This window comes from Sceloporus occidentalis, unplaced genomic scaffold (assembly GCF_023333645.1).
Source record: "Sceloporus occidentalis isolate IW3139 unplaced genomic scaffold, rSceOcc1.0.p SCAF_1, whole genome shotgun sequence".
Classification (NCBI taxonomy): Eukaryota; Metazoa; Chordata; class Lepidosauria; order Squamata; family Phrynosomatidae; genus Sceloporus; species Sceloporus occidentalis.
In genome coordinates, this window is record NW_028316981.1 from 9,698,395 (window position 1) to 9,720,677 (window position 22,283).

Sequence of the window (22,283 nt, forward strand, 5' to 3'; positions counted from 1 at the left end):
GCTGAGCCAGGATTCGAACCCTGGTCTCCAGCGATGGTCCAGTGGTAAAAACACACCACCATGTTGGCTCATGATGTAAAAACATAGTGTTCTACCGTATGAGATCAAAATCCTGGTCTGAATCACGTTTGTTTCCGAATTGTGCTAAAAGAGATGCTTCAGGAAAGCTCACATACAAGACACGAATGCAATGGCAATGTGACTTTCATGCTGTTCTAATGGCAGTGAGTTAAAACCTCCAACCCTGCAGATTTGTCCAGTCAGTTTTAAAAGCCTTTCAAGTTGTCAACCATTATTCCATCTTGTAGCAACAACTTCCAGTTTTAGTCATGAGCCATGGGAATGTTGTTGTTGTGTGCCTTCAAGTCATTTCCAATTTATGGCAACCCTATCACAGGGTTTTCTTGGCAAGTTTCTTCAGAGAGGGTTTACCATTGCCTTCCTCTGAAAGAGAGAGTGTGACTTGCCCAAGGTCACCCATGGCTGAGCTGGGAATTAAATTCTGGTCTCCAGCTCCTATAACATCCAATAATACCTTTGTGGGTCAACCAAAATGCACAATTACCGTACACGTTGCAAGCTTTCGAAGTCACACTGGCTTCTTCATCAGGCAAACAGGAGAAACAAATTAAAGATGTCAGTCATAGGCCTGCATTTTCTGTTTCTGGTCTTAGTTCAGATGGTAGGGAGGGCTATCTGCAGGCTGGCACCTCCTCTTCAGCCATAGGCGGTCACTGGGAGATTTTCAAAGTCAAGGAAATTTAATGTCTGTTTGCAATTCAAGGAAGATATTTCCTTGCAATCCAGCATGTCTCCTTCCTTTGTGAAGCCACAGGCTCCTATGTAGGTAGAGGACACTGAATTTCTCAAGAATTTGGATTTCAAGATACCTCATTTTAGCCACCATAGGGGAATTTTAAAGGGAGAGCCAGTGCACTGGGACCATGCCATCTGAGGCTTCTGCCACCAACAAAGGTAAAGCAATTTTTTCTAATATTGGCACTGATCTTTACCTCTAGACCACCTGAAGTTTTCCTGATGCAAAACATGAGGACTTCTTGAGAAATTCAGAGGCAGTTTGTCATTGCCTTCCTCTGAGGCAGAGACAGCGTGACTTGACCAAGGTCTCCAAGTGAGTTTCATCAGAAGTTTGCCATTGCAGGGACTTCCTCTCAGGCTGAGAGAGTGTGACTTGCCCCAGGTCTCACAATGGGTTTCATGGCCAAGTGAGTTTCTTCAGAGGTTCGCTACTGCCTTCCTCTGAGGCAGAGACTTTAAGAATCACACCCAAAATCACAATCTCTCAGCCTCACAGGACAGCAATGGCAAACCACCTCTGATGAAATTTACCAAGAAGTCCCCTTGATAGAGTTGCCTTAGAGTCACCAGAAATGAATTGAAGGCGCAGAACACCACTACCACCCCAAATATGGGAGGAGGAAGAGAAAGCAATGGCGTCTCGACTCAGCCTCATGGCAGGGCGGGACTTCCAACACGCCTTGTTGCGGCTGAGTTTTCCAGGGGCGAACCTGCTGCAGGAAGGTGCTGTGAACTAGGCGCTTCTCCGCCGCCCGTCCCCTGCATGCCAGCCCAGGTGGCTTCATGTGCCACTGATGACACACATGCCATGTGTTCGCCAAGACAGACCTAGAGGTTCCAAGAGAAGTGTTCTCAGGTAAAAACATAGTATTTTTATTATTTGCAGTTTTTCCACATTCACAGGGGTCTCGTGCCCCTAACCCCAGCAAATGTGGAGATGACTGTAAATGCCCACAAGAGGACCAGAGTGTATGGAGTGGATTATACATGAGTTCCTTGATATTTGTGAGAGCCAGCATGGCATAGTGATTTTAGTGTTGGACTATGATTCTGAAGATCAGGGTTTTGTTCCTAGTTTTTTGTGGGTTTTTCGGGCTACGTGCCCATGTTCTAGAAGTTTCTTCCTGACATTTCACCAGCATCTGTGGCTGGCATCTTCAGAGAATGCTTGCCTGGAAAAAGTGGGTATATATATACTGTGTGAGCCTGGGAATGCAGGAGTAATTTGCATGTGTATTGTTTTGTGCTGAGGGTTTTGTTCAGTTTGTTTGGCAAGGTCACACACCCTCAGAAAACTGTGACAAGAGTTACCATCAGTCAGAAATGACTTGAAGGCACACAATCACCTTAGTATCTGCTGGGGTTTGGTTACAGGCCCCTGACATGGATACCCAAATCGGCAGATATTCAAGTCCCATTATATACAGTGGTTTAGTAAGATTGTTGTTGTGTGCCTTCAATTAGTTTCTGAGTCACAGCAACCCTATCACAGGGATTCTTTGGCAAGATTTATTCAGAGGATTATCATTGCCTTCCTATGAGGCTGAGTGTGTGTGACTAGCCCAAGGTGACCCAGTGGGTTTCATGGCCGAGTATGGAATTGAATCTTAGCCTCCAGTGTCATAGTCCAACACTCAAACCATTACGCAGGCTCCCCTTATTTTAAACTGTAAAATCAAGATTGGGTGCTTGGAATTATTTTGTAAAATTTTCAAGCCATGTATGGTTGAATCTGTAGATATGGAGGGCTGACTGAGCACTGGACTCAACAAGAGAACTTCAACAAGAGCAAAAGGTGTGAGAACCACTGGGACAGGGACTTTGGGTCATCAACGGGCAGCTTCAAGGGCCACAAAAGTGGGGCCCAATGACAGCATACAGCCTATGGGTTTCATTTTGCCCACCCCTGCACAAGGCTATGGCATGGAATTGGAACATTAAATCACACTCTAAATCATTTCATATGCCATCGGAGAAACCAGTGCGGTGTAATTGCTAGGGCACTCCTATGAGAAATTGTGATGGGATGAGAAATGTTAAGACAGGTTGCTTTCATTATGTTGATGAAGTCAGCTTCAACTTCTGGCAAGCCTATGAATGAAAGTCATGAGCCTCGGTCATCAAGAGCCCCTGCTTGGGTCTTGCAAACTCAAGGCAAAGTAGACAGAGGTGCATGCTTGGGCATTTTCACAATACAGAGTTAGAGCATTATGGTTCCATTTAAACTTCCATTACTGCATCCTTTGCAATCCTGGGGACTGCAGTTGGGCAACAGCTCTGCTCCCAAACTGCCCATCCCAAGATTCCAAGGCTGCAATCATGGCAGTTAAAAGTGGAATCATAGTGTTATAATTCTGTAGTGTGAAAGAGCCCCTAGAAATATGTGTATATAAACAAAAATTAATCATGATAAAATTCGGGGTGTGTACCCTATAACACTTGACCACAGCAGGAGGGGGAAATGGCAATGGGAGTGAGCCAACAATTGTAAAAAGAACAAACACACTTTAGAAGATGGAAATCCAGAACATACTACAGAAATAATTCAATTTGAGACCGCTTTAACTGTCCTGGCTCAATGCTAGGGAATTCTGGGAACTATAATTTTGTGAGATATCAGAGTGCTCTGGTGCCAGAATAAACTACAAGTCCAGGATTCCCAAGCACTGAACCAAGGCAGTTAAAGCAATCTCAAACTGGATTATTTCTGCTGTGTATTTTGGACCTTAGAGGAGAGCCCAGTTCTTCTGAGTCCCCACTGAAACATGAATTCACTGGGTGACCTCATGGATTCAGCCACACTCTGTTTCTCCACCTCATCTTCAGTGGGGATGAAGTAGGGAGGATATAGAATACCACTGCCTCACTAAAGGTGGGATGTAAGTCTAATTAGTAAAATCAATCCTTGGAGTGCCAGACTGCTGGGAAAAACAGTACCTACTTACAAAGCTTGGGTAACTTTCCATCAACTTTTATGGTTAGCCATCGATTTCCTCTTGCTACAAAGGAGGAGTGGAACAAACTCTTTTGGATAAAATCTATTTTATTGTTTTTTTTCCTCTGCAACTGCACTAAAATGACTACAGATAATCACATCTGCAGGGAAAACACCCTGTTACATTTATGTAAAACTTTGTAAATAATCGCATAAACTGCATAATTTTTTAAAACAAACCTATGCATTAATACATACATCTATTTTAATACATCAGCTAAATGAATGCAACCTCTTCAGTAAAATTATCTGTATAGTTTCTTAATTGTATAGGGTCTCCCAAATCAAAGTAAGACCTTTTTCCATAGCATGGAACACTGAAATAATTCTTCTTTCTTTAAAAATTAGGAGTTTTACTCAGCTTTCTTGTGGGTCACCATTCTCAACTGAGTTAGGTTTGCACTCATCCTGGTGACTCATAAGGTGCAGAGGCTCATCTTCACATTTTTGTACAGAGAATTGTTGCAATCCAGAGGGTGGACTTTCTCCTCTCTCAGAACCGTCCTTGAGAATGAAAATTTCCTCATGCTCACGATACTTGTACTTGCACAACTTTTCCCTCACTTCGATTTTCTGTTCTTTTTTAGGATGTGATCCCTCAGTGAAAGTTTTCCCACACTCAGGACGCATGTAGGATTCCTCTCCGCTGTGAATGCCATGACGTTGTATTAGATGTGATTGCCCAGCAATGCTTTCCCCATGCCTGGAATCTTTGTGGGGTTCCTCCCGATTATCAGACATCCTTTGCAGAAGTGGGGCTGGTTTCTTTATATTATGGATCTTCACTTTATGTCTATAATATGCAGAATTCCACATGAATCTCTCCCCACATTCACAGCATTGATATGGTTTTGCTCCAGTATGGATGCGTTGATGTATTTTTAGGCTTGATGCTTGGTCATAGCTTTTTCCACACACAGAACACATATGCTTTTCCCCCTGAGTCCTAGAGAGCTTTTTCACAAGGCCCTCTGGTTTATCTGTCTTGTGGTCCTTTCTGTGGTTTTCAAAAGAAGAACTGAACCTGAACTTCTTTCCACAATCAACACATTTATAGGGCTTCTTTCTGTTGTGGCTGCGTTGATGTCTTATTAGGCACGACATATAATCAAAGCTTTTCCCACACTCAGAACAGATAAGGGATTTCTTTCCATTATGCATCTTCTTTCTGTGACTATCAAATGATGAACGCCACATGAAACTCTCTCCACAATCAGAGCAATGATGGGGCTTCTCTCCTGTGTGGACACGCTGATGTCTCAGTAACTGTGATGCCCATTCAAAACTTTTATCACATTTAGAGCATGTGTGGGCTTCCTTCTGCATAGTGGAAATCCTTTTCAAAAAGGGTTCTGATTTCTTTCTCTCATTATCTTCTGCATGAGATAAACCTGATGCGAAACTCTCCCGAAGACCAGCATGTTCATATGATTTCTCTTCACTGTGTCTCTCTGGGTGTCTTAATATATATGTTGCCTGGATGATTTTTTTCTCCAACTCTAGAACGCCAGTTATCCTTTGCAAAACGGGAACCAATTTCTTCCCCTTATGGATTTCCTTTTTATGTAGGTCAAGAGATGTACTCCACGTGAATCTCTCCCCACAATCCGTGCACTGATAGGGTTTCTTTTCAGTATGACTACATTTGTGCCTTGCTAGGCGGGATGGCTTGCTGAAGCTCTTTCCACATTTGGAACATGTAAAGGATTTCTTATTGGACACTTCAGAGAGAGGAGTCAGTTTCTCCCCATAATGGAACTTCTTTTGGTGACCACTAAGTGATGAACTCCACATGAAACTTTCCCCACAGATGGTGCATTGATGGGGCTTCTCTCCAGTGTGGACGCGCTGGTGTTGTGATAGATTTGTTGCCTGGCTGAAGCTTCTCCCACACTTGGAACACATAAAGGGTTTCTTTGTCTTACTAGACACTTCAGAGAGAGGAGGAACCAGTTTCTTTCCATTATGGAACTTCTTTCTGTGAACATCAAGTGATATACTTGACATGAAACATGACCCACATTCTTTGCACTGAAAGGATTTCTTTTGAGCGTGGCTGGATTGGTGAATTGTTAAGCGTGAGGCCCGGTCAAATTCTTTCCCACACTCTAAACACACATGCTGCTTTATTTGAGAATCAAATATCCTTTTCAACATATATCCTTGTTTATTTTTTTCATGATTCTTTCTGTGCCTTTCAAGAGATAAACTTGATGTGCAACTCTCCCCACAATCAATACATTCATAGGGTCTTTCTCCAGTGTGAATACACTCATGATGACTTAGATGTGATAAAGTGTCAAAGCTTTTCCCACACTCTGAACATATATGAGTTTCCTCCTCTGTACTGGACATGTTTTGGAGAAGAGGCACTGGTATCTTTCCATTATGGATCTTCTTTTGATGTTCTTCAAGTGACAAACTCAACGTGAATCTCTCTCCACAGTCAGTACATTCATAAGGCTTCTCTCCAGTGTGGAGCTGCTGGTGACTTGTAAGTTTCCATAAGCTAGGGAAGGCTTTTCCACACTTAGAGCATGAATGTTTTTTCTTTTCTTTTACGGTACTTATACATGAAAACGGAGCCTTAGCTGTTGTATTTCCGCTATGGATTTTTCTATGTCTATTATACGATGAACTCCATGTGAAACTTGCCCCACAATCAGAGCATTTAAAGGGCCTCTCTGCAGTGTGCGTTTCCTGAAGTTTTCTCGGCTCTAGCTCCTGACAGATTTTTTTTCCATGTGCAGATTGTCCACTGTGTATTCTCTCATGTGCACCAAGATCCAATGCATTGTTGAAGCTTTCCTCACACTCAGAGCATATATATACTGTCACTTCAGGAGGAGGCACAGATGACTTCTTTTCCACATGGTGCTTTTGATGTTTCACCAGCAATTTTGATGTCGGGAAACCTTCTCCACAGTCAGAACATATATATGGTTTCTTACCAGTGTGGACAATCTGATGCCTTCTAAGGTCTGTCTTGTCACGGAAATCCTTCCCACACTCCAAACATTTGTAGGGTTTCACAACCAATTTAGCTTTCTGGCATTTTTGAAGGGATACTGAGTCTTTTTGACACTGGGAACATATGTCCAACTTTTCCCTTTTGTGGGTTCTTTTATGCAGGCTAAGTGGTACATTATGAGTGAACATCTTCCCACATGCAGAACAACAACTTTGTCTGATGTATAGCTCTTGACTATCCAGAGTTTGGTTAGCTTTCATGCTGGCCTCTTTGCAAATACTGACTCTATGCCCATCTTTCCTTGGGTAGAGTTCCTGCTGACTTTCTTCTCTTCTCCAGCTCTCAGCGGTTCCTTCCAGGTTACAAAACTGAGGCCCATTGTCATTGGTTATTTCTGAAGGCATCCCTTGTGATTGTATTTGTTTAGAAATTTCATGTGAATTCTCATGCACATTTCCACCATCTGTAGAAAAGAATTCTCCAATTTAGAATTTGCCTGGCTCAAGCAAGTAAGCTTAACAGTACTAGCTATCAATTTAATTAGAAATAAATCAGGGGGGAAAACCTAGCATACATTATTTTGTACCAAGAACAAGTGAATTTTACAATCCACAAAAATCAAGCTGTTACTTCTGCACAGCTGCATCTATCTGGGGGAGGACAGTAGTATGATCTGGGTTAAAGCCCTCCCAGCCGGGTTTTCTGTCAAAGAGCAGGTTAGGGAAAGTGTGTGGGGGGGGGGGGGGCTGCCTTGGTCCATAAAAGTAACATCACTTTGACCAGGAGACCTGTCCAGAAAACAGATCACATTGAGTGTATTCACCTGACCCTGAAGGCTAGGGACAGTCTGGGGATTCTGTTGGTTTACCGTCCACCCTGTTGCTTAACAGACTCCCTGGCTGAGCTGACACAGCTATTGGAGCTGGTGTTGGTGTCTCCCAGGCTTCTTGTCCTGGGGGACCTCAACATCCCCTTTGGGTTCAGCTTATTAGATCTGACAGGTGCAGCTCGGGAGTTCATGGATACCATGACTACCATGGGGCTGTCCCAATTAGTCTCAGGGACAACACACTCTGTGGGTAATACACTCGATGTGGTCTTTAGTACGGCTCAGGAACATCCATGGGCAGAGGTGATTCATGGTCAAAGTAGGATTGAAGGCTATTACCCATACCCCCCTCGAGGGTGGAGGACCAATTAAATTGGTCCACCCTAAAAATCTGATGGAACCCAAAAGGTTACAGGAAGCTCTAGAGGGTTTTACAGCTGGGAATGATGGCAATTCTGTTGAAGCCTTGGTTGATACCTGGAATAACGACCTTACCAAGGCTATAGACATTATTACTCCAGAGCGTCCTTTCCAGCCCGCTTCAAATAAAAAACCATGTTATACGGACAATCTTCGTCAAATGAAGAGGACTCCGCAACAACTAGAGTGACGCTGGCAGAAACACTGACGTTTGTCTGACATGCCACAGAGACTATTTAGATTCCTATGGAGTGGCAATAGATACAGCAAAGAATTCTTTCTATGCTGCATGTATTGCATCTGCAGTCTCATCCAGCAGAGCTATTTAGGGTGGTTAAAGAGTTAACCCAATTGTCTCCCACCCTAAACTTATTACTGGAACCAAATAAAGCTTGCTGTGATGCTTTTAATGAATTTTTTGTGGACAAAATCTCTCAGATAAGGGACAATCTGGATGCGGGCATTGTAACAGAAATAGAAAGAGGTGTCCAGTGACTTTGTGAACTATGTTAGACTGGATCATTTTGAGTTTGTAAATATCGATGAAGTGGACAAGATTCTTGGAAATGTTAGGAAGACAACATGCCCACTCAGTCCTTGCCCATCACCCAGGGAGGGAATACAACAAAAACCCTATTACAATCTATAATTAATGCATCCCTCAGGGAGGGAAGATTTCCATCGAAATTAAAGCAAGCAGTTGTTAGACTGCTTTTGCAAAAACCCTCCTTGGATCCCCTGGTGAGAAACCACTATAGTCCGTCTCCCTCTTACCATTCTTGGGCAAAGTGATCGAGAGGGCAGTTGCCTTCCAGCTCCAGGTTGTCTTGGATGAAGACTATTATCTAGACCTATTTCAAACCTGTTTCAGGATGGGATACGGAGTTGAGATGGCCACGGTCGCCTCAGTCGATGATCTCCGTCTGGGCATCGACAGGGGAAGTGTGACCCTGTTGGTGCTCTTGGACATCTCAGTGGCATTCAATACCATAGACCATGATATCCTTCTGGAATGCCTGAGGGAGTTGGACATTGGGGGCACTGCACTCCAGTGGCTTCATTCCTACCACTCAGGCAGGTTCCAGATGGTGATGCTGGGGACTACTGCTCTTCCAAGAGAGAGCTGACATCTGGCATCCCTCAGAGGGCCATTCTGGCCCCCCTGCTGTTTAACATTTACATGAAGCCACTGGGTGAGATCATCCAGAGACATGGGGTGCGGTGTCCTCAGTACACTGAAGACACCCGCATTTATTTCTCTATGTCTCCGACTGCTGCAGTGACTAGCGATGGCATCTCTCCTGTGGATGCCTGCCTTGGGTTGGTAATGGGTTGGCCCTACACAATCTGCCCCACACATTCAGAATATCTGGGAAGTATTTACTGGAACATCACTATATTAGGTTAATAACTTCCCATAGGGCATTTACTGCTGTGGTTCCAAAATTATGGAATAGCCTACCGGAAGAGATCTGTCTTATCGCTACCTTAGAGGCCTTTAAGAAGGCACTCAAAACGGATCTCTTCTGGCGGGCTTATCTACCGGAATCCATATAAAAGGTTATGACGATTGCTCACTCTTGACTATGGTTGTTGGCTATTTGATGAATTGCTATTTTAGAGAACTAATCGGAATGTTGGTTAATTTAGTATTAGTATTTTCTTGATTGTATTTGTATTATTGTATTGATGTAATCCCGCCTCGATCCATGGGAGAGGAGGGAAATATAAATAAACTTTTTTTAAAAATTCTGCTCTGATGGACTCTGCCAAAGACATAAAAGCTTTAAAGATTATACCATACATTCATTTATTATAACAGTCTGTCTCTGTAATTCTAAAGTTTAGAAACTTGAGCAGTGATGTGACCAAGGATTCCTTATCCCTTGTGAGAACAAATAATTTAACACATCCCTAGTCCTCACTGATCTATGGGCATGCTGAGCTGCAGTTCTGAAACCTGTATCATCAGTGATATATCAATACATTTTAATCTACCTTGCTTGATTATTAGAGCTGTAACAGGAAAGCACCAACAATTTAAACTGAGCCCAGAAATGAGAGTAAGTGGTTTAAGAACCAGTTATATATGTGTTTGGAACTACCGTATATTCCAGCATATAAGATAACCCCCAACTTTACAACTTAAAATAGAGTATTTTGGATATACTCACTGTATAAGACTACCCCTCTCTTCCACGATAAGTCAGAAAGGAGCTAAAGGCACACAACAACAACAGCAGCAGCAGTGGTAGAGGAAAAAGAGGGGGGATGAGAAAAAAGGAGGAGAAAGAAGAAAAGGAGGAGAAAGAAGAATAGGAAAAAGAGGATAAAAAGAAGAGGAGGAGGAAGAGGAGGAAAAGACGAAGCACAGGAGGAAGAGGAAGAGGGGAAGAAGCGGAGGAGGTGGAGAAAGAATAAGAGTAAGAGGGGAAGAAAAAGTAGAGGAGGAGGAGGAGAAAAAGAAGAGGGGGAAAAGAGGGAGGAGGAGGAGAAAGCAGAAGAGTAAGAGGAGCAGAAAAAGAAGAGGAGGAGGAGGAGAAGAAAAAGAAGAGGGGAAGAAGTGGAGGAGGAGGAGAAAGAAGAAGAGAAAGAGGGGAAGAAAAAAAGGAGGAGAAGAAGAAAAAGAAGAGGGGAAGAGGAGGAGAAAGTGGAAGGGACCAGCTAGCGCCTTCTGATAATATCCCTAGAGTTGGAAGAGACCCCAAGGGCCATCCAGTCCAACCCCATTCTACCATGCAGGAAATCACAATCAAAGCATCCCTGACAGATGGCCATCCAGCCTCTGCTTAAAGACCTCCGAAGGAGACTCCACTACACTCCGAGGAAGGAGTGTGTTCCACTTTTGAAATAACAGCATACACAACATTATTTCACCTGCCTTGACAACTCCTCCCGCCCTTCCTCTTGGTTCATCTACACTGTAGAATTAATGCAGTTTGACACCACTTTAAGAGCCGCTGCTCCATCCTATTGGAATCCTAGGATTTGTAGTCTTCTCTGCCCAAAGAATGTGGGGGGAAGGGGCGCTGCTCCAAACTACAAATATCAGGGCTTCTGTATAGATGAAGCCGTGGCAGTTCAAGTGGCTCCTATTGGAATCCTAGGATTTGTACTTTTATAAAAACTACAAATCCTATGCTTCTGTGTGGATGGAGCCACGACAATTAAAGTGGATGGCACATCCTACTTCTACAGTGTAGATACACCGTGAGAGGCATGTGAGAAAGAAAAAAAGCAAGCAAGCAAGCAAGCAAGCAAGCAAGCAAGCAGCCCGGAAAAAGCCTCCAGCCAGACTCCTATGGAGCAGCCTGACTGGTTTCTCTGTGAGCCAAGAGTTGTTTTTCTTTTTCTCCCCAGTTAGCCAAAGAAAAGAAACAAAGGTCCAAAACACACGGCAGCAATAGTCCAGTTTGAGAGCACTTTAACTGCCGTGGCCCACTGCCAGGGAATCCTGGGAACTGGAGTTTATTGTGGCACCAGAGCTCTATGACAGAGAAGGCTCAATCTCTCACAAAACATTTTCCAGAATTCTCTAGCACTGAGCCAGAGCAGTTAAAGCAGTCTCAGATTGGGTTATTGCTGCAGTGTGTTTTGGACTATAGTCTCCAGCCTGGCAACAAAAAGCGGGTCCTTGCTTCTTCCTTCCCGACTGACTCCAGAGCTCTCTCTTCCCAACAAGGCTTCATCCTTCGCAAGAGAAGGGAAGAGGAGAAGGCGAGACAGAGCGCGGGAAACCCTCTGCTCCATCTCTTGAGAAGGACTGAGCCTCAGGAGGGAAGGTGGAAAGACTTGCTGCAGCCAGGCCCCAAGACCCCCCTCCTGCAACCCCTCCCCAGAGAGGAAAGCCACCGCCGCCACCCTACTTTCCCCCGGGCACCCGGGAAGAGGAGGATGGGAGGGGAAGGGAGGGAGCAAGGAAGGAAGGAAGAGAAGAAAAGGAAGAAATAGGGAAGGAAGGAGGGAGGGAGAGAAGGAAGGAGGGGAGAAGGAAGGAAAGGAAAGGAAGGAAGAAAGGGGAAAAAGCAAAGGAGGGAAGGAAAAGGAAAGTGATGGAGAAAGAGAGAGAAACCTAGGAAGGGAAGGGAAGGAAGAAGGGAAAAAAGGAAAAGGAGGAGGGAAGGAATGAAAGAAGGAAAGGTAGGAAGGAAAGGGAAGGAACAGAGGAGGATGCACTGCATGGCTCCTCTGCCTTCGGGAGAAGGCTTTGCCACCAGGGGCTCTCTTTAGGACCCAGCCAGATGGCTTGGCCTTCTCCCAAAGGCAGAGGAGCTGCACGGCATGTTCTCCGCCTCGGAGAATGCCAAGAATGCCAAGCCAGCCGGCTGAGTCCCAAAGAGAACCCGTGGCGGCAAAGCCTTCTCCTGAAGGCGGAGGAGCCGCGCGGTGCATCCTCCAATTCAGGAGCAGGCTCTTTTTAGGACCCAGCCAGTTGGCTTGGCCTTTTTTTCCCCCGGCGTACAAGATGACCCTCGACTTTGGGGAAGACTTTCCTGGACTAAAAAGTAGTCTTATACACCAGAAAATATGGTAATATCTTAGCTGTATTTTCTACAAAGCAGCCCTCCAAATATTGTTGAATGACAACACACAGCACTCCTGCCTGCTAGGTATGTAGACCAGGACTGCTGGGAGCTGTAGTCCGACATCATCCAGAGAACTGCATGAATCCCAGCCACTGCACAAACAGAAGGGTAGGCTGCTCCTAAACTGCCTTTCTTGATTAAACTTGCCTCAGTGAACACTGCTTCTGAAGTTCAGGCAGCAAAAATTCTCATCTATGCAGCCAAAATGGCACCACTCTGGAGACTTGGGAAATTCCGAAATTGGCAGTATTATTTAAAAAAATATACAGATGCACTCCATGCTGCAATATTCTGTTGCAGGCTCCACTTGGCCTTAACCATTCCCACTTTAAGGCCATCAGATCTCTGGGTTCCAAGGAATCCTTACCGGACCAATCAGCATCAGAGAAGTCTGTATCTTCCTGTGTCTCAGATTCCCAAGATGGTGGTGATCTCTGTCCAGCATCTGACGAAGTTTCCTCCACCTCTGACAAATTTACAGATCCTTCCACTTGGGACTCGGTCATCTACAAGATCATCAAAACATTCAGTGTTAGCCAATTTTTATCTTGAGATATTTTATACAGAGCCTTGAAGTTTAGAGAGTAACATTTTTCAAAAAATCACTTATGCCACAGAGGCCAAAAGGTAGCTACTATTGCTCTTAAGGCAACTGATGTGGTGGGTTAGTAGCATTCCCACTCTGCCCTCCAATGGGCCTGGGACTGATACCGTATTTGTGGCCATTGAATGTTTCTTTTCTTACTGGAAACTTGCAATAAATTGGCAGCCAATATTACAAATTATAGCTTTGTGTAATGACCTTTCATTTCAGGAGAAATACTACTGCAAGTGGGTTGGGATGGCAAACTGGCCTCTCTTTAACCCATCAGGAACTGCACTGTCTCCTAAGGCTGGATGTATCACCATGAAGATGCCAGCAAATCTTTCCTGCACACAATATACCTCAGGTATCCCCAGTCCTACAGAAATCATGACACCACACCAAGTAAATGTTTTCAGGCTGCTGAATGCAAGCATCCCCGAGGAAGGTATTTCAAATGCAGGTGCCACCACCAAATTATCCATGCAAACTATGATAAAAAATGTGAGCTTTCAAGTCATTTCTGCCCTACAGCAACTCCAAGGCAAAACCTATCACAGGGTTTTCTTGGCAATATTTGCTCAGAGGGATTTTTGCTTTCACCTCCTTCTGAGGCTGAGTGTGACTTGCTTTGGGTTTCCATGACCAAGTAAGAATTCAAACCCTAGTCTGCAGAGTCCTATTCTAATGTTGTCAACACACACTGGCTCTCGTAAGAAATAGTGGGCAACTAAATTTTATACAGCAGTATTTCCCAAATTTTGGTCCTCTATGGGGTTGTTTTATTTTTTGGACTTCATTTCCCAGAAGCCCTAGCTAGCTTGGCCAACAATAAGCCACTGTAGGAGTCGAAGTCCAAAACACCTAGGATGTTTGGGAACCATTACTCTAGGATTGGATCCCGTTGCTCACTACTATATACTATACTTTGCATCAGATTACAGTCTGTACCTAAAATGGACTGAGGATGATGTTCCTTCGTACCTGTTCTTCCTTCACCACAAGCCTCCACTTCATCACAAAATCCTCAGCTAGGGAAACTGCTTGTGCGCTGCTCTCCAGGTTATGCTTCTTGACCCAGCTCTGGATTTCCGGGGGCAGAACAGTCAGGAACTGTTCCAGGATCAGCAGTTCCAGGATCTTTTCCTTGGAGTTTCTCTCAACCTTCAACCACCGACGGCAAAGCTCCTGGAGCTGGTTGTAGGCTTCTCGAGGCCCTTTGGCATCCTCATAGCAGAAACGCCTGAAGTACTGGCGGTTCTTTTCTTGGTTCAGGACATCTCCTTGCAAGATGGCTGCCTTCACTTTCCCATAATCCTCTCTTTCTTCATCCTCCAGGCTGCTGAACACCAGTTCAGCTTCTCCTTTGAGAGTCGGCAGGAGTCGGGCCGCCCACTCTTCCTCAGGCCATTGATAGGCTCTGGCTACTTGCTCAAAGGAGGCCAGGAAGGCTGGAGTGTCGTCCCAGGGGGCCGGCTCTTTGGGAAAAGGGGGGACTCTTCGCACTGAAGGAGAAACATCCACTGTACTTAAGAACTCCTGCCACTGAGTTTCCCAGAGTTGGGCTGTGGGCTCTTCAACTTCCTCCTTCACTATAGGACTATCTCCGAAGTATTTGATGGTTTCCTCAGTACTCCAAGAATGCACTGATGTGGGGGTTTGAGTACCTCCTTCTGCATCTTGTGGTTGTCCCGGCAGCATGCCTAAAAACATACAACACACCTGTTCCAGTTAGGTTTGTCCATATCGCACAGGATCTTTATCCCAGACTAATTTTCAAAACCAGAAGTGGACTTCAAGTCATCTTATTTTGTGAAGATTTTTGACAGTATTTGAGGTCCCCAGAGCATCTCCAGGAGCAGGAAATTTGTCCAGACTTGGTGCGCTTGCCTATCCCAGTATAACAGTACTGAACTATAAGCAGACCTCAGTTTCACTTACCTCATGAATGTGAGACTCCTTTTAATAATGTCTTTTTACACCTCCAACCCTTCCCTTTTGTCCCCATCCTCTGTCTAGCTGGGCATTTTTAACAGCATTGGCATTTGGAAAGGAAGGTGGGAGAAACACAGACTTTTGGTGATGGATCGCAGCACCTTGTCTGCAGTAAACAAGGCAATAAATAAAGCTTCAGCTCGCAAAGATAATATTTTTTCTATCCCTATTGTTTCCATCTTATTTCTGCTTCAAGTACCAAATTTTCTGTTAAAGAAGAATGTCCTGGTATACATCCATTTTGTTAGCTGAGGAATACTTGTAGCATTACTGGACTACATAGACAAATAGACCAAATAAAAAAGCTTCTTTTTTTGTATTTTACATTTTTTTTACATTTAAGATACAGTGGCCCCTTCTTATCCACTGGTTTTTGGTTTCAGAACCACTCGTGGATACCAAAATCTGTGGACACTCCAGTCCCATTATATACAATGGTACAGTAAAATAGTGTCCTTTATATAAAATATTTGGAATTAATACTTTTTTAAAAATATGTCAAAACCGTGGATGCTTGAATCTGTGGATACATAGGGCCGACTTTACCACCTTAATTTCTAGGATTTCAATGTAATAGATATGGGTCTCTCCTTCCTATCATCCTTTCAGAAACCTGCTGGAGTAGGCACAGTGGGGAGAGGAGAAGACCCAGGCTACCTAGGAAGAGATTCCAGCTCAACATTAGGAGGAATTTCCTGACAGTAAGGGCTGTTCGACAGTGGAACACACTCCCTCCGAGAGTGGGGGAGTCTCCTTCCTAGGTTTTTAAACAAAGGCTGGATGGCCATCTGTCGGGGATGATTTGATTGGGAATTCCTGGATGGCAGAATGGGGTTGGACTGGATGGCTCTTGTGGTCTCTTCCAACTCTATGATTCTATGATCTACACTGCAGAAATAATCTGGTTTGACACCACTTTCAATGCCATGGCTGAATGCTATGAAATTCTGGTATTGGGAGTTTGTTGAGGCACCAGAACTCTCTGACAGAAAAGGCTCAATATTTTACAGAACTACAAATCCCCTAATTCCACTGAATTGAGCCAAGGCAGTTAAAGTGCTGTCAAACTGCATCAGTTCTGCAGTGCAAGTACAGCCCCAGTTGAACATCAACATTTATTTTTAAATTTAATGTATATGCTACGTTTCTCTGACTGTAAGGCCGAAAGCAGCTTACGAAGCCTAAAAATAAGCTAAGCTCAAAAAATGTGACAAAAAAAGTTAACACACTACAATCGTCCTTCCATATTCACGGATCCTTTATCCATGGATTCAACCATCCACAGATTGAAAACATTTTAAAAATATATAAGAACAAACCTTGATTCTCTATCATTTTATAGCTGGGACACCATTTTACTATGCCATTGTATTTAATGGGACTTGAGCATCCATAGATTTTGGTATCCATTGTGACCCTGGAACAAAACCACAGCAGATACCCAGGGCCCACTGTATTAAACAGACAACACATTAAAACCATCATCAAATTAAAAAAATTATAAAAATCATTTTTAAAATAACAATAATGTTAAATTACCTAGCTCTTTCAGCAGTATGACCAATACAGAACCATGGAGAACTTGGAAATGTTAGTCTGTAGTACTACAATTCCTGCTGGCTTCAATATTCTGGGATTTATGGTTCCCTCAAAATAATTTTTCCAAGCCAGATTCTGATGTTGCCCAAAATCAACAGGTAAAGCTTTTACCATCAGCAAATATCCATGGGGAGAAAACATTACCTGTCAGTGTTTGGTCTGTTGTGCAGTTGGTCACACCATCCGGTGCCCTAGAAAGCGTCTGTATGACTGGCGTTGGGATTCCAGTCTTTTCATGCGGCAGAACCTCCCTAACTGGTACACCAGCAAGAGTGGAAAGCTGCTTGTTTTCTTTCATCATCTGGACAGTTAGGATAGACAAAAATGTAAAATGATTAAAGATAAATGAATTTATTGAGGTGAGAGCAGGAGCATAGCGAGACAAATTGCACTCTGAAGGGCAGAAAAGTTTGCACATTGATCACGGGTGGGAATCGAGGGAGAAACATTCTCATAGGCGGTAGCAGAGGAGGAAAACCCCAATTTTGAATAGCAAATTACATGGTGAATCTTCCAAAAAAGCAAATCGATTTAAAATACATTATTTTTCCATCTGCAGAACAACAATCCAGTGTAACTAATAGTAATTAGAAAGCAAATGCATAGTGCATAAGTCATCCTACTGGCTTGATCTGAATTAGGTACAAGTTGAGTCTCCCCTATCCAAAATGCCTTTTCATATCAGCTCTCCTTGGGATAGCAGCCTCAGGACCCAACAAACAGGCAATGGGACAGCGTTTCTTGATCAGGAAGCCGTTTATTTTGCAAAGCCAGATAGGAATGCCTACGTGGGCCTCAGGGACCCTTTGTTTCAGCAATAGCAGCTTCATTTATATACCGCTTCATACCACCTAAGCAGTCTCTAAGCGGTTTACAACTGTAAGCTAATTTCCCCCAACAGGCTGGATACTCTTTTTAGCAAGCTTGGAAGGATATAGGCCTGAGTCAAGCCTGAGCCCCTGGCTAATACAGTCCTCCCTCCATTCTCACAGTCTCTGGACTCATGTCCCTTGCTTATGCACGAGGGATGAACGGATGGAGAATGAATGGGGTGCATGCCCATGGTGTGCACCTGTGCACTCCCATGCCTATATTCATGCCAATGGGGCTTGAATATATGCAAAACTCCGTTTTCATGAGGGGGTCTGGACCGGATCACCGTGAAAAAAGAGGGGCGACTGTATTGAACTCACAACTTTATGGCTTGTGAGTGAGTGGCTGCAGTACAGGCATTTAACCACTGCGCCACCAGTGGTATTTTTATACATTAGCCTTTATCAATACATTAGGTTTTGTATGTCTAAGACCACTGATTGGTTAAATGCCAGCCCACCTCCGGTACCTCTTATCCAAATTATGTTCTTATTCTTTTACTTGGCACACATTGAGCTGCTTCAATACCCTAAGTTTGTACCTTGTACAAAGCTTGCTGTTTGTGACTTGTCTAAACCACATCCTTGCTCTCGGCTTGTCGCAAGAGGTCACTTTCTATTTCTGTGACCACTAGGCTCGTGCTTCGCAAGCTTGCTTGTAAATTGTTTGATAAGATTGCCTGACAAAGAAGCACCAGTGTGCACGCTGTGCTTGCTTTAGGACAATGGCTATCTTGCTACTTTTCTTCTCTCACAGCCTGAAACAAAGAGTGCATTTTGGGATACCTGTATTATATATGCATTCAGCTGCATGCATTATCACTTCCACCCACCGCGCTGACCACATCTCTCCTGTGTTGGCATCCCTTCACTGGCTCCCCCTCCCTTTCCGCATTCAGTATAAGCTCCTGCTGTCGACATTCAAAGCCCTCCATGGGCTGCCCCCCCTTACTTATCAGACCTTCTTTCTCCTCACCTTCCCACCAGGGCCCTCCGTTCTGGTAGTCAAGGTCTGCTGTCTCAGCCCAGGATTTCCTCTGCCCCATCCCGGATTCGCCCCTTTTCACTCGCTGCCCCTCACTCCTGGAACCTTGTTCCCCCACAAGCAAGAGCCATCACTTCTTTAACCAGCTTCAAAACGGAGTTGAAGACCGTCCTGTTCAGAGAAGCCTTCCCAGGCGTTGCATAATTGTCCCTTACTATTTGATTTTTTTTGGTGCCTGTTTATCGAACCATTTCCTGTATTGCTATGTACTGTATATGTATTATCCTACTTGAGAGTATGTATTTTCCCTGGAAGAAGATTAACCATCCATTATGAAGCCAAGCCCTCCCTCCAGTCCATCTGCCTTGGTCCAGGCCTTGGAGGTAGAGAGGAACTGCTGGACCTCTTACCCTTCCCTCCACCACTCCCTTCTCCTTCTGTGTCATTTAGATTGTAAGCCCGAGGGCAAGGAACCGTCTAACTAAAAAGATTGTATGTACAGCGCTGTGTAAATTTACAGCGCTTCATAAATAAAGGTTAATAATAATAATAATAATCTTGGAGATGGGAACCAAGATTAAACATGACAGTTGCTGATCTTTCATATACACCTCACGCATGTAGCCTGAAGGTAATGTTATGCAATATTTTAAATCATTTTTGTGCATGAAACAAAGTTTGTGAACCCTGAACTATTAGAAAGCAAAGCCACCCACAAAAAGGGTTTCGGATTTTGGAGTATTTTGGAAATCTGGATAAGGGAGACTCAATGTGTGTTTGTAAAGTCTGCAAGGAATTCCTCCAAATACATTATTTCCAAAAGCCAAGATTACCGAGGGTCCATCTACACTGAAGAAATAATGCAGTTTGACACCACTTTAAGTGCTGTTCCTCCATCCTATGGAATCCTGAGATTTGTAGTTTTCCAAGGCCTTTGGCCCTCTTTGCTCACAAAACTACAATGCCAGGATTCTGTGGGATGGAGCCATGGCAGGGAATTAAAGTGGTGTCACTGCATTACTTCTCCAGTACAGATGCACCCTGATGAAGTTTCCTCAGATGAAGTGGTCAACACTTGCATGGCGTCTGCTGAGAGAACCAGTTGACTCTAATCCCAACCTACAGCCAATTAGTCTCAGTGAAGTGAAAAACAAAAGACCTTCATTGCAGACATTGGAAGGGAAGTTTCCAGCATGGCGTTTAGGTCAGATCTAAGAGGTTCCAGCTACGACTGTCATGAAAAAGTGCAACGACAATAACTCCACACACAAACCCAGCCACAGCCGCCCCTCCGCAATGCAGTTTGACGCCACTTTAGGTGCTGTAGCTCCATCTTTCCCAGTTACTACCTCTGAAATGGAGGCTGCAGGACTTAGTAACCCTTGGGGGTCTCCCATCCAAGGGCTGGCCCTGCTTAGCTTCCAGACCAGATCTGGTGCCTCTGAGGTCAATTTAGGCTTCCAAGTGACATTTAGGGGCTCAGGAAAAGCTCCCACGCCCCCAAGAAACCCCCCACAAAATGGCTAGGATCTCAGGAAGCGGCCCAAAAGGGACTGGATAGGAATCGTGTGAGAATGCAATGACTACTAAAAATCACAATGTGAAGACTAGTAAAAATCAGAGGCAAGGGCATCGAAGCCTTCAGGAAGAGAAAGAAAACACCCCAGACTTCCTTAAGGAAAGGAGTGTAAGAACTGCTAAGACTCACAGAGAAGGAAAGTCAGAACATAAAAGCCCCTAAGAACCAGAGAGAACGAGAGACACAAAGAGCAACTGCATTACAAAGAGCACCAAGAACCACAGTATTCAGAAGAGAAACCCCAGCCTCTCCTCGGTCTCCCCTCCAGGGGCCATCCAGGGCTGGCCCTGCTTAGCTTCCCGGACCAGAAGGGAGCTGGGCTGCAGCCATTTGGTGCCTCTGAGGCTGGAATGATGAACGGGGCCGAAAGAGGTGCCTGGGCGGAGCGTGGCACAACATGGCTGCCCTCGGAAGGGCGGGAAGAACAGAGAGAAGCGAACAAAGGCACTGAGAGAGAGAGAGAGAGATCCTGGGAGGAAGGGGAGCCCCGTCCGTCCGTCCTTCCCTCCCTCCCTGGAGGCTGCCCTTCGGACTAGGAAGGGTCGCCCTCAGCCTTAAGGAACGCCAGGTTATTCCCCTCGAGGCTCACCTGCTCCTCCGCCATCATCGCGGCCCCATCCGTCCTTCCTCTCTCCTGCCTTCTCCAGGCGGCGGGAATCAAGGATTCAAATAGGGACACAGGAAGGACGTCACCGGAAGCTGGGCGCTTAGACTTCCGGCCTCCACTCTTGGGTTCCAACTCTATGGCCTTTTATCAATCTGTCTATCTACTGACACACACATCTTTAAAAATGCCATAGCCCTTTAAAAATTATACAGATATAAATACAGATATAGATATAAAGGCTATGGAGTTTTAAATTACATATATATATATATATATATATATAGAGAGAGAGAGAGAGAGAGAGAGAGAGAGGGGGGGGACATAGAGTTTATGTGTGTGTATGTATGTGTGTGTGTGTGTGTGTGTGTGTGTGTGTGTGTATATATATATATATATATATATATATATATATGCGCCAAAGTTTTAAATTATATATGTGTGCATGTTTGTGTGTGTGAAAGTTTTAAATGACACACAAACCGTTTTAAATAAGAGAGGGAGGAGCCATAGAGTTTTAAATTATATGCCTACTTTAAAACTGGCTTTTTAAATATATGGATTTAAAAGGCCATGGAGTATATGAGTGTGTGTGTTTGTGTGTGTGTATAAATTTAAAAGGACTCACAGTTGTGCCTTTTAGAGTCCAGCTGCAGCAAGCTATTTTGTTTTATTTTGTTGAGGGGACACCTGCATTATAGAAATAACACAACCTGATACTTCCACAACTCATTGCCATGGGATCCTGGGGGTTTGTAACTTGTCCAAGGTCTTCCCAGCCTTCTCTGCCTGAGAGGCTGGTACATCATCAAAGTGCAGATCCCAATATTTTCTAGGATGAGAGCCATGGATTAAAAAACCAATCTGCACTGCAGAATAATGCAGTCTTTGACACCACATTAACGGCCCTGGCTCAATGCTGTGGGATTCTGGGATGTGTAAACATAGAATCACAGAGTTGGAAGAGACCCCGAGGGCCATCCAGTCCAACCCCATGAGATTCAGGAACCACAGCATTAAAGCACTCCTGAAAGATGGCCATGCAACTTCCATTGAAAGACCACCAAAGGAGGGGAATCACCCCATAGGCAGGCTTTTCCCACAGCTCTCACCGCCTGGAAAGTCTTTCTAAATTCTTCCTAATAGTCTCTCTCTCATAATTTGAACGAATTGGCTCATATTCTCGCCTCTGGAGCATCAGAAAACAAACTCACCCCATCTTCTACATGACATTTCTTCAGATATTTCAGGTGACCCTCTCCATCCACGGATTCTGTATCCACACTTTCAACTATACATGTGCCGAAAAAACATTCAAAATATACATATCAATTTTAAAAAGCAAGTCTTGAGTTTTGTCCTTTTTATACAAAGGACACCATTTTATTTCTATTGTACAGTGGTCCCTCCACATTTGCTGGGGCTGGGGCGAATGTCTCCCATCTC

At 44.3% G+C, this 22,283-nt stretch overlaps 1 protein-coding gene across 1 annotated transcript; it reads right to left on the minus strand.

Moving 5' to 3' along the window:
* Positions 1–3,877: 3,877 nt before the first annotated feature.
* LOC149320660 (uncharacterized) lies at positions 3,878–20,856 on the minus strand. Its single transcript, XM_089502663.1, has 5 exons — positions 20,823–20,856; positions 16,942–17,098; positions 14,188–14,906; positions 12,988–13,126; positions 3,878–7,248 (listed from the first exon to the last, which is right to left on the minus strand). Exons 1-5 carry the CDS (start codon positions 20,838–20,840, stop codon positions 4,172–4,174), a joined length of 4,110 nt encoding a protein of 1,369 aa, XP_089358789.1. The 5' UTR covers positions 20,841–20,856; the 3' UTR covers positions 3,878–4,171.
* Between the last annotated feature and the right edge of the window lie 1,427 nt (positions 20,857–22,283).